Genomic DNA, 13636 nt, shown 5'->3' on the forward strand with positions numbered 1-13636 from the left:
TATAAAAAAATAATTGTTAATTTAGCTGTACAATCTGTATGACTCCTTCATTACACAACTCTGAAGAATCTATGACGTATATTCGCAAGACACGGAGCATGACGATGTTATGCTGCACCTGCGTTGCGAGATGACAATTATTTTTCAAAGATCCGTTATAATCTACAAAGTCGCAATTGCATCTCTAAAGCTAAGCCGCAGCTTCGACTAATGTGAACCATTTGGAGTGAATCGCGCGATTCACGATCATTATTTCGACGACGCGCAGGACTCTGCGAGTAAATCAATTTAGAGCGATAAATCGATATTAACGAGTATCGCGCGAGAAAGTATCACGTACAACATACATCAAAGGGAAGCGACTTTCTGCGACGGAAAATTATTAAGATAACGCTACTAAGACGCCAGAGCTTTAATAAGTGTCGTTATAACAACAAAGTAGCGCGTTTCGCAGCGAACGCCGGGAAATTGCTTTTATTGGCAATATCTCGTCGACAAAGTTTTCCGTGGAATTTTTTTCAACGTCGGTGTCGGATATACCCGCGAAATCCCAGCGACGAACTTCGACGCCCCGCCGTGCCGGTTGAACAAATAACGAGATTGTTATTGTTTTTACGCGCGACAGGCAGAACGGCAAATTTTACGAGCGAACGTTAAACGGTTGAATATTAGCGCGCTCGTAAAATCCCTTTTATCGTCCATTCGGATCGTTATGCGATTTTCAAATGATATATACATATATATACACACGTACGTGCGTGTATACATATATATATATATATATATATATATATGTATGTATGTATATAGATGCGTTCATGCCGATGGCTGGGCTGCTGATTTCCAGATAACGATCAATCTATCGGAATCTATCCTCCGGAGCTTTTCTCTCTACCACTATCTCGTTTAATTATATCTACATTGATATCGATTAACAGATATATAAGTTAATCATCTATTTTATAATTACTTTCATAAAATTAGTAATCGAGATAACGCGCGAATCCGTTGTCACGCGCTCTATTTTCATTCGTTATCATTCGTGGTGCTTACTTATTTGAAGAGCAACGATTCTCGTACAACAATTCATACAATACAAAATTTCGATCAAAATGATTAAAGTCAAGATGTGGATTTTTTTTTATTATTATATTAATATATTCATTTTCTTTCTGGCTTACCGATATAGTAAGAGTCTGCGTAAAGGGCACCCTTTGGCGATGTGTATCTCGGCGAGTCCTGTCCAAATTCATCCGAGCCATACTGCAACAAACAATATTCATATAATTTATATAATTTATTATTACAACAATTAAAAGGTTATAAAATTTGATCAAATTCAGAATGTGCAACACGCGGTAAATTAACCCGGATACGCAGCGGATTTGCAAGCTTTATAACAAGTCTTTTGCCTTCGAATCGCATATTTCAGCATTTGATTTTCTGCTGTAACAACGAAAATTACGCTGTAATCGAGCGACGAATCGCGACTGCATCACCGGCTATTGCCCAGACACGGCGTTGTATCTTCGCTCTTACGACACCTTTGCGTATTGTATTATAGCGCATCTCCATCGATCTTGCGATAGATCCAGTCGGCTATTACGACACCGATCAACCGACCGACGTCGTGGCTCGAACAGCGAGAACAGTCATTAATTCAGCGACGTAGACGCGAGAGAGGAACGGCGGAGAGAAAATCGGTACAATGCCGTTAAACGGCTACACGTACACAAGTTATCCTTGCGCAACGCGAGCAATAAAAATCTAAGATTAGGTCGTCCTCCTCGATCCAATTAATGCCGTCAATCTTCATAGCCAAGCAGATGAGCAGAAGGCAAAAAGAAGGCGTTCGTCGCGTCGTGATGATTCTCTCTTTCTCGTGTAAAGCGCGACAGACTAATCGTAAAGTAAATTAATAAATCATAAACTAAAATTTTATCTACGTTTTAAAAATATCAATATAAAATACGTCATCCCACGTCAGTATCAGTAGACTGATACATGTGTATCACTTTTCAAATTTAACGTAATAAAAATCTAAAAGTAAGATTATGATCAATTAATTATTGTTATCGATATTAAAGATTGGAAAGTCACGACATGTAATTAAATTTGTATGCGAAACATGACGCAAAACGTTGGCGACATGTCGCGGACGCAAACGATAAAAATTCGATGTCTAATCCGATAACGCGTTCCAATCATTTACATATGAAGAATTAAAGCTCGTTATCGCGAGATACCATCCGATACACCGATATCATCTAATGTACCTACTCTGATTACCCAGCCATTATCCGTCATGGACATTACGTTTTTTTCCAATTCTATATATATATGTAAACTAGGAAAAATTGTTCTCGACAGAGTCACAGGTCAAAAGCAAGTTATATTATCGCGAGCTATGGAACAATTTGTGCCTTTAGCTTCAAGTTGTAAATCTGTTTTATTTACTGTATCTGTTCCTATCTTTCCTTCTCTTCTCTCATCCACACATGTATATATAAGTCTATATATAAATCTGGATAAAATACGGAGAGTGCGATTTCTTTGACGAGAGAGAAAGAATAATAATATAGGAAGCTGTGCAAGAGAAGAGTGTATGCGACATGAATGAATCTATCGATCGTTTCGGCGGCATAGAAGCATAGATATATATATATATATATATAATCGAGGAATTTCGGCAAATTTACCATCTTATAGTTGCCATAGTCCGTGGGATAGACAAACATGTTGGCAACGGGGTCATGCGCGCGCTGATTCGACGATGCACCAACTCTGTCACACGCGAATCACACGCGAAGCAACATCCTACCAGGCTGACGATAATGACACGCCGCCGCGGCGATTCAGCGACGAGAGGAAGAGAAGTTGCCGCGCGAACGAGAAGACGAGAAGGCGGAAGAAGAACAGCCGGCGAAGAAGAGAGAAACGAGCGAGAGATAGTGGTCCCCTTTCTTTCTCTATCGTGCAAGATATGTAGCCCCCCGTTCCAATTTCATCATGATATATGTTAAAATATTCCACGACTCCGCTCTGCCTTATCCGCTTGCGCCGCGTCGAAAACTTTCGTCCGCGATGCCTCTCCTCTTCCACCCTCGTCGTTTCGTCTCTCCTTCCCTCTTTCGCTTCTCCAACACGTTGAAAAGTATCCGTGCTCGTTCGCGGGCTGGCAAGAGGTAGGGAAAATAAACTTGGTCCGCTAACGCGAGGACTATGGGGCGCCACGCCGAAATTTAACGCCTTCCCGGGGCCATGAAAGAATCGTACAACTTGGCCGACGGAAACTTCGCAACTTTCGTCTACGTCGCGTGGCGGAGTATCGTTCGGGACTCACGGTACAGCTCCCGGTATACACGGGATCCGATGGGATAAAGAACGGCGCGTGCGGAAGAATATCGCGGCTACCAAGGCGACGCGACGCGACGCGACGCGACGAAACGACTCCGGACGATGCGACTAGCTACGCGCGACTGCCGAGTGCGGTGTCACGGTGTCGCGTCGCGTCGCGTCGTGCCGTGTCGCCGTGCCGTGCGTGTTTGGCAGCGCCGATCGGGAGCGCGCGGCTCCGAGGTGGGAGCGACGCACGGCCCAATCGTCGTCGCGGCGCCGAGACAAGTTCCTCTTCTTGTTACGCACGCAGCTCCCGCAAGAGGAATGACGCGGAGGTGCACCAACCTCGTGATATCCGAATTTGCCGCGTGGGACGTCCGCCAGCATCGGCTCTCGTAAAACGCGAGAGAAAACCTTCTCTCGTCATATCAAGCTAGCTACCAGTTTCATCGGGTAAATTTGTCGATTGAGAATAGAGGCGTTAATGATCGCATTAGTGACCGATGAATGCTTATCTTGATGGCAAACGTGAATAGAATGTACTGTTCCATTTTTTTACCTTTTTGCTTTGCGTCAATGTAAAATAAAATGAGACAAACATATAGATGAAGAGAGAACAATATCGTTGACGTGCACGTGAAAAATGAAATCGTTTTCGAGAGCGCTGGCCTGATGTATCCGGGAGAGATAGAAGCGAGAAATAATCGCGGTCTCTGATAAAAATATCGAGTTTTATCAGTGAAACCGGTCGATAACAGCCTTACAAATAAGAATATTTCTCTGACCGAGAGAGAGAGAAGGTTAAAAAACTGGTACTAATCGAATGATAAGTTCCGCTATATGGTCTTTGGACTTAATTTAAATGAATTGCTGACACCTGTTGTCAATGTCGATATATTGACAGAAACCAATTTCATATCTCACATCTTTTCTTTTCTTTTCTCTCTTATTCCTAACATAAAAAAAAAAAAAAAAAAGATCGTAATCGATTCATAGTAAATTAATTTAATACACTAACAACATTGATAGATTTGATATTAATTAATGAGTAATAAAATACATGATAATGATATATATATATATATATATATATATTTCTTAACGCGAAGCTATTAAAAATTTAGTAAGATATTTTAATGGCTTATATCGTTTCGCATCTCTAGTTCGATTTGCATTTAATCGCCATAAAATTTGTTCCAATTTTTCAATTAATTGCAGATCCGTGTCGCGGAAATTCCATCGACCGAGTAAAAATGTTTACTAAGCGTATCGCGCGGGAGTCGTCGTTCGATATTCACGAGCCGACATCACTAAACGGGCCATTAAATTATTCACCGAAAACCGTAACGGCCACTTTAACCTGGGCTCGTGGACTAGAGCTGACCACTGTGCGCGGACACGGCGAAAGAGACACCGCGTGGACAATAATTCACGTTTTATTTCCCACTCGCGAGGCAGGACGTATAGGAAAGGCAAGGACACGCAATGATAAAAATGTCGCCGCGGCGGATCAGAAATCTTAATATGTCCCGGTCGGTCGGGTTGTCCACGGTGGTCTCGGTGGAGAGTCAGCGATTTCCAGCCAATATAAATGTCCTACATTGATTTAGTTCTCCCTTTCGCCGCCCCTCGTCTTACGATTCACGGGGGACATAGAAAGGCGAGAGGGATGAGAAGGAAGAGAGAGGCGATCGGAGATGCGAGAGAACAGACTCGAACTGGAACGGAAATGTCTCTGTCAGGAAAATTAGCCTCCGAGGATCTGAAATAGGACAGAAGGGTGCGACACATCTCTCCTTCGGGAGATGGATGTTATGAAACCTTCAGAAAATTGAGCATGTGATGGCTATCTCACGTTCTCGATCAACCGTGTCGTCCGTCCATCCTTCCTTATATCAACTTCGTAGATTCTACATCCATGACCGTGATTCACAGCTCGCCTACTCGCTTGACCCGCGTTTAACCCAATATTACGAAACCAATTTGCAAACTGACTTTAATTATTGTAATTCGTTATTTTATAACTATGAGAGACGTGATGTTTATAAGTAAGAAGACAAAACATATATATTTATGATAATAATAATTGATGAGAATAATTCTCAAAGTAAGGTTCATATAATAATACAATAGTAATTAAAAATAATTATTCGATGCTAAAGTCAAAGTATATATGATCGTATCAAGTGTATTAAACATTTTGAAACCAACGATTATTTTCACACTTTCTCTCACTCTTCTCTATGACAGTTATTTAAGTATACACGTGAGCGGAAATGAATTTTAAAAGTAGTCAAACGACGAGACGACACAGAGAAAGAGAAAAAAGAACGAAACAGTGAAAATATATAAAAAGCGGAAACTATCAACGAGATAATGTCTCACCGATTATCTCTTATTAATTACTATGGCGAGACGTTTGCTTGTCGAGTAGCAAGTAAACGAAACCAGATGTCTTGTCAAAAGTAATGAATTTTTTCCTTTTCTCGTCGAACCCCCAGAACCTGGGAATTCCCATAGAGTCCCATTATTTATATTACCTTCCCATGAAGTATTTTTGAAGACGTCATCATCAATCGATTCTCTCGTCTCATTTCATGGAGAACGTGATAGAAAATATTATCGAAACGATCGATTTACCGTCGCTACTATTTTTCGGAGTTAGATTTATTACTTTACCTTGGATCGAACATCTCGATAATAAATCCATACGTATTTGGCGACTCGATAAGTCTTATCAGTCCGTGAAGCGGTTTATTCGTCACGGCTACTCGTCACATTTTCTCCTTTGTCGGTATAATGGGTTAATGGCGGGCATTTATAAAGAAGAAAAAAAAAGTGCAATAGCCTGCGTAGTTAATGGGCTCCGTATTCCGTAGATGACGGCAAGATAATTTCAGCCTCACGCCGCTTCCATACACACGTGAACGTACGCAAACGTGTAACGCCTAACTTACCACGCGCGATGTGTGTTGGTAATCCCCACACAAATTGTCGGCGTCACGCACAAGTAAAGTCGGCGATATCAGTAATAGAGAATAATTCTTCTGCAACAATTCGAAACGAAATATGTTCCGTCGGGCGATAAGAGGCGTCTTTGTAGAACAAACAAATCGATATATCACCAATTGAGAAGATTTATACCTACAATTAATATATATTCTGAATATATATTTTCTTCGTCTATATATTGTATACTTCTCCGTTTATTTTTCCATGTATTATTTGATTATCAAATAACACAAGTGTCGCAAGTCATTTCATGCCGCATATCGCGACCACTATCTTTATACGGTAAAAATAAATAAATTTTTATTTGTATGCAAGAAAATAAAATATAAACCAGTTTCCTCGTTTCTCTTATTCTTTATGACGGTAAATTTATCCTCGACATTTGCATGTCCGATTCTACAATCTAACAAACTGTTTGCAATGAAATGCATTCCGCGTTCGGCATTTATATGTGCATGCCGGTTATAGTGGCATCGCCTTACTTCCCCTAACTTCTTGCGCTGTTGGCGTGCTTGTGCAAAATCTTAATTCGCGACGACGCATAGGGGTGCTCATAAGACGCCAAGGAGAAATGTGGGAACTTCGTGCCACGATAAAAGCTGTTTAGCACGCTATGGTAATGACTGTCTCTTCTTTTTGTAAATTCATGTCTCTTACAGTCTCCCTCATGCGATCGGAATAGGTTCCCATGGTGGATAAGTACGGGCGATCGTAAAGGAAATACCCGTAGATGGAATAGGCATGTACCGACACAGGACGACTTCCGGTCGCGCAATTTCGAACGGCTGCCAGGAATTGAGACTCTTATTCTTCGTCTTTGAACAGGAAAGACCGAACGAACACTTGCACTTGTACAAAGATATCGTGCCTCGCATAATTTTCGAATTAAATGTGTTGTCGCGCGCGATTAGATATGTAATATACTGTTGCTATACTGTTCATATTTTACTTTAACAACTAAAAGTATATTTACATTTACTTCTTAAAGTATAGATCAAACATTTCTTATAAATTATTATTTTTTATATTATTTACTTTTTACTTTTTATCCAGAATTTTATAAGCAAAAATTTTTATACCGTGTGCTAGTTTTGCGCGACACATTTTATCCATAAAAAAATATTGCTTTTATATGACGACAATGTTATATCGAATCATCTGGTATCCCCATGCGAGAATCTATCGAGAGGTCCGATTTCACAGAATCACACTTATCGTATCATTGCACCAAGATATTTTGCCCACCAAGAGAACGATCCGGGAGACGAACGCGAGGTACAGTAATATTTGAGATTTGTTTAGTAGACGTTATTTCATCCGTCATCCGATCGGATGTTATGCTTACGTCGCGGTATAAAAAAGACTTTGTATTTATTTAACCGAAGGAGAGACGGGCACACATCGATTTAGCGACGATCAAAATAAAAATCAGCTTTTATCAGCTATAATACTGTGTATTTAGTGTAAATATTCTTATACATCTTTTTTTTATGAATTTTCACAGCGAAGGCGATTGCGTCTCGTAAATTGCGACGCGATGTTATTCTTGAAAATTTTTGCGACGATTTATTCGCAGAATACGCACGTTAAAAGATACCATCCTCTCTAGTCACGCGGTTACGTTAGAGAAGCCTGCACGATCCATGGTTTTTGCGGGAGGATATTTTTATGTGCTACGCTTCGGCACGCCATAATCGTCGGATGACTAAACGCGCAGTCGTGTGTAATTTTTGCTGAGCTGTCCCGAATATCTCCGAGACAAAGCGGCTTCATTTAGATACACAGCGTCGTTTTTCGGATTAATCGCCGCCGAGAGGAAGCGATGTACGTCGTCATCAGGCCGAGCCGGCCAATTGTGCAAACAGGGAAAATGTGATCGAGAGGTTTCAATCGACTCGAAAAACAATACACGAATTAAGAAGCGATTTCGATACTTTCATCACTGCTGCAACAACGAAATATTTACGAGAGAAAAATATTTTTTTTTTTTTTTTTTTTTTTTTTTTTTTTTTTTGCCAGATTACAAATTCTGTAAAAATAACGAAGCTAAAAGGTAGGTGAATAAAACAGTTCAAGATTACTTCAAGATTAAAATAAAAATATTACGTTTCTCCTTTCTCCGTTATGATCTTTTTCGAGATTTCAGATGAAATCAATGTGATAAAAATGTGATAAAAAAATTAGCATTAAAATTCAGACAATACAGAAATTCTCAATTTTTTCGAAAATAAAAATTCTTTTGACGCTTGAATTTTTCTTTTATACAATTTCAAATGACGCAAGCTGTAAAGACATAAATCTCATCAGAACATGGTGATGATCATCATCGTGGATGCGTAGCTTGTCGGTCGGACGGTCGGCCCGTTTTAATTGGCGGCCACTAATTGTTAATTATCAGTGGTATCCACCCGCGGGGAACCTGACGTAAGAGGCTTAAAGCCATTTACACGAGGACGGGTTCGACCCGCCTTCGCAAACGTTACGAACACCGCTGCCGACGGTGAGGAGAGGCGCACGTCGGGTTTACAACGTTATAACATACAGGGCAGGTGTGCATATGTAATTTCTCGTGCGGACGCCCTTCTCCGCTAGGCAGCAACACGTGAAAAGATACCAGAGAGATCCGCGGCGGTTTACATTATTTATTAGGCGTATCGTCAACGTATCGATACCAACACACCGAAAGGAAGCCAGGAAAAACGACCGCATAATCAACAATTAACCGGCTGATACGTGTTACGTGATAGGTTTTTAACGACTCCCGATCGCATTTTCTTGCGACTTCTTGCCCTTCCCGTCTCCGTATAATTCGTGCCGGTTAATAATTTATCGGCGTCATCGATATGCAGCGCGATTGTGGAATTCCGAAGAGATTCATCGTTCACAAAGTTAAGAAATTTTTTACACGTTTTTACACGTTTTTTCTTCAATTCGAAGAAGTATTTTTAATTGCGTAAATATTTTGACTTTATGTTTCATCAATCATAATAAGTGCTGATAAGCTATCAAAAAAAGTAGCAAGTCCGAAAAATTTACATCGGAAAAATTTGAAGCTTATAATATATTTGAATTAACAAATGATATTTTTACGATTCAATTGTCCATTTAAATGATAAAAGTATCATTTAAATCTGCCGTTGTAAATCAACATTACTATTATTGATACTTAAATTATCGAGATGACACATTTGGCGACAATTTTCTGATATAAAAAAATTTGGGGAACAAAGCCGCGCTACAAGAACTCGCGCGCCGATATAGGAACAATAGTTGGCTGCGAGGAACAATGAGAGCAGACGAAGAACCAAGCGAGATTTTTCTCCATCTCTCTTCTTCTCTCTTGACTGCGCCGACTCACTCGACGAGAATGCAACTTGAGCCCATGTAAAGTCAGACCACCGCAAAAGGATCAAATCCGCGGAATAGGTCTCTCTCGGCTCGCCAGATTCTCTCGGATCACCCGATAGAGAATATATATGATATATGCGTGTGCGTGTGCGTGTGCGTGTACGTGTCGCTGTACTATCCGAAGGATAGGGGGAAACCGAGTCACTTCTCGGGAATGTGACTTAAGTCCGTATAAAAGGCGACGTCGCACAGAATTACAAGCAGCTTGCAGTTCCGTTCGTCGACAGGAACGAATTCTCCTCCCCCGCGACACTACGTAAAGAATAACGATCGTCTATATCCGTGTTTTCATTCAACAGAGATGTTGCTTGGACGCGAATCGCAACAAGATCACCTCGCATTCCAAGTAACGTTCAAACTCTTGAAGCAAGATAAATATAACTATATATTGTTATGCATGCCCCATAAGTTAGGTATTTGAAACAGAAATGAACGAACTTGTTAATGTCAGATGTTTATGTTTTTTTAAAGTAAAACTAAAAATGATCTTTTTATATTTAGCCATAGTTTTTTAAAATGCAAAAAAACATATTTTTATTTTTGTTGTTTTTTAATAGTGCTTGGCATATTATCTTCACTGAAGTTTAAATTACGCAATATTATCGAAATTAAAAGGAAAATATTTCATCGAAATTTTATATTATCAAAATAGTACAACATAAGCATTGGCCATCTTACCCAACTTTTAAGGAAAAGATGACCATAGTGACGGAAAAATGGCCATAATATTTATAAAAAAAAATAGTGAAAACGAAAATAAAAATTATTGATCATATAACAATTTGCATATCTTTATAATATGTCTAACGTCGATTACGATAGCTTAACTGTAATTTATTCGACGTTATAACAGTTTTTAGTGGACAAATGAAAAACTTTGCAGGTAGTGAAAAGTAAAAATATGATATACGATTCACAATATCGTTATTTCGAATAATGTATGCACATAAACTACTGTAAATATTGATTATCTTTGATAATGACTAAAAAAGCGCACTATATAGCGATTGTTGAAAAAATTACAGCCTATAGCCATCTTTTCCGTATGGCCATCATACCCTATAAGTTGCGTTTCGAACACGTCAAAAATGTACGAAACGTACAGTAGTATTGATTTTCGAGCACGTGAATTTATCGAGCTTCTTAGCTGTAAAGAATGTGAGAGTACAAGAAGATTGTGTGCCATTCCCGGAGTAAAGAAGAAAAATGAAAAAAAAGAGAGAGAAAGAGAGAGAGAGAAAATGCACAGCCCAGTGCAATACACTAGTTTAATGCTTCTCCGTCGATTCGTACAAAGTATTTCACAATTATAATTACTTCTTTGGTATGTTAACAAGATGGCAGATTACATTTCCTCCAGTTTGATCGAACGCAACGATATCTTCAAGGTTACCGAGTGACAGTCGCATTTCCCCTTGGCGAATTATGCGTTTATTAAATAACCGAAAAATTTATGGCACTGTAAAAATTTACAGTAAAAGGATAGACGCGACCGTCTTCCATCGTTAATCCTTGCACCGTAAAGTCTAAGAAGCGCGAATGGGAATTTAAGCTGGTCGGAACGGCATGGCGGCTAGAAGTAAATCCGCGCGAACGAGGCCAAGATTACCGTAATGGCTCGCTTTACGATTACAGTTATCGAGACGGAAATCTGCGAAAGCCCCGACGTTAACCGCGGAAACCAGTCTTGAGAGGAGGCTGGTGGCGTCGCCGTCCTCCAAAGCGAAACCTTCGTACGTTATAAAGCGCGCGGAATATCCTACGATATATTCGGAATCATCCAGTATTTAACTTGGTTACGAACTTCATGCTTACATTTGTTCCCTTACCTTCCGAGTTTAATCTTCCTTCAACCGCTAATGGCTTCAATTAGTATTACAAACAAGTGATTTAAAATCGAAAATTGTAGAAATGTTTGCTATCGTAAAAGCGATGTCATAGAACCAACAAGAAAGTGACCATTGTTTACTATTAAAACGAATTAAAAATTATCAAAATTTAATAATTTAATTTTAAATAATCGTATATAAAAATCGATTAAATTTAAATGTTTAATAATATTAAACATTAAAAAGTTGAAATTCTGTCACGTATGAAACAATATTCATTTAGATCATTTCATATATCTTGATATTTTGCATTATAATGATTTTTAGAAACTTATTATAAGTCTTTTATGTTTTTTAGCACATTTAGTTTGCTCCAAACTTGTAATTATGCAATTTGCTTCATAAAACGTAACACATCACATAGAAAGTATAATTTTCTTGTTACAAAAAAAAAATCTTGAAATTTTTATCTTAAAATATTTAACCTCTTTCAATTTCTCAAAGCTATAATTATTTAAACGCGATACGCGCAGTCCGACGGCAATCATAAATCTTAACGTAAGATAATCAGAATGTATCTACAAAGGTATCGCAGGCACTTTAACGAGAGATCTGGCGATTTAATTAATATAATTGTCCTGACGACGACGTATTGGCTGAGAGAGAGAGAGAGAGAGCCACTCCTATTTATTTGTAACTCTCACATCATGGAAGACACCTGCTAGTATTAACGATCACCGTGATCAATTAATCCCTATTAATTGAGAGAAAAGGGAAGAGGGAAGCAAGAGAGAGAAGCAGACAAGATATACATGTATGCTGGATGAGTTATGATTGAATCGCGATAACGGGCTGTATCCGCTTACAGTAAATTAACCGGATGCTTGATCATGATAATACGTAGTCCTTTCGTCGTAAAAAGAATTTTCAATTATCTGACTGATGACAGATATGGAGAATCACACGAATAAGACAAAATCTGATTCATCGCGCCGACTGATTTGTTTTGAATTATTTCCCTCTAATATACAACATTTTTTAAATAATATTAGTTCGATAAGAAAAATTTTTCCCCCATGTAAAGTCATCTCCTCGTGCAAGTAATGTAAGCAAGAAATAAAAGTGAACTAACGGATATCGAACGAAAAGATGAGAGATGGAGGAGATATTCTTGGAATTTCGTAAAAATATGTTCTTTCACAGGTGACGACGGTGGATACGTCGCTCCCCTCCCTTCGTGTGTGTTTTTCGTATGCAACCGTGACCACCGCCTAATACGCGGCACAGCGGCACATACTAATTAGCCTTGCAAGCGAAACGCGTCATGAATACAACTCCACGTGGAGAAAGAGAGAGAGAGAGAGAGAGAGAGAGAGAGAGAGAGAGAGAGAGAGAGAAACATTACATTAAATACGAGAGCCATGGTGCTTAAGGCTAAACGTCGAGAGGCAACTTCCTGTTGCAACGATTGCTACCGAAGAGGAAACCGAGTGTAATTACTCTCCCCCGCAATTATCAAAAGATATTACCGTTATTTTGAAGATGCTAGTAAATTGGAAAAAAAAAACATACCTCTACATATTTTGCGATAAAATCGTAATGTTATAAGAGAGACACGGATCGACTCGAGAAATCACATACGAGCACTAAACTAATACCTTTTAAGAGATTAAGGGTTTTTATCTTAACAATACGTACTCGAACTGTAAACGCATTGTTTACCTTGTCCGAGGTCGAGTGGCAAATTTCACGCGAACCAACTGGGACATCAAGTGCGTTGGTTGCAAGACACCGGTTCGCGCTAGAATTTACGAGCCGAGGAATTCTCGGACACATGCCGGACACCTTCGCGGAGACATGGTCAGTACAATGCCGCAATCGATTGGAATTCTCGAAATTTAACGTTAGCCGTTAAGTCTTAAGTAATACAACGCAATCCGATTAATGTACTATGCGAAACGTAAAATATCCGCACATTGGCAATTTAAATTAGCCAATTTAAATAAACGACGAAAATAATCAGGCCGCATAATTTCTTCATTAATCGC

General features: G+C 39.3%; 1 protein-coding gene across 11 annotated transcripts in view; it reads right to left on the reverse strand.

The window, feature by feature from the left end:
• LOC140665879 (protein daughterless-like) overlaps positions 1–13636 on the reverse strand; it is a 115769-nt gene that overhangs the window by 17201 nt on the left and 84932 nt on the right. For all 11 annotated transcript variants that reach the window (XM_072892467.1, XM_072892465.1, XM_072892464.1 and 8 more), the window contains one exon: positions 1182–1263. In XM_072892467.1, the coding sequence (XP_072748568.1) occupies positions 1182–1263 (82 nt within the window). The remainder of the gene's footprint in view (positions 1–1181; positions 1264–13636) is intronic.

This window comes from Anoplolepis gracilipes, chromosome 5 (assembly GCF_047496725.1).
Source record: "Anoplolepis gracilipes chromosome 5, ASM4749672v1, whole genome shotgun sequence".
Lineage (NCBI taxonomy): Eukaryota > Metazoa > Arthropoda > Insecta > Hymenoptera > Formicidae > Anoplolepis > Anoplolepis gracilipes.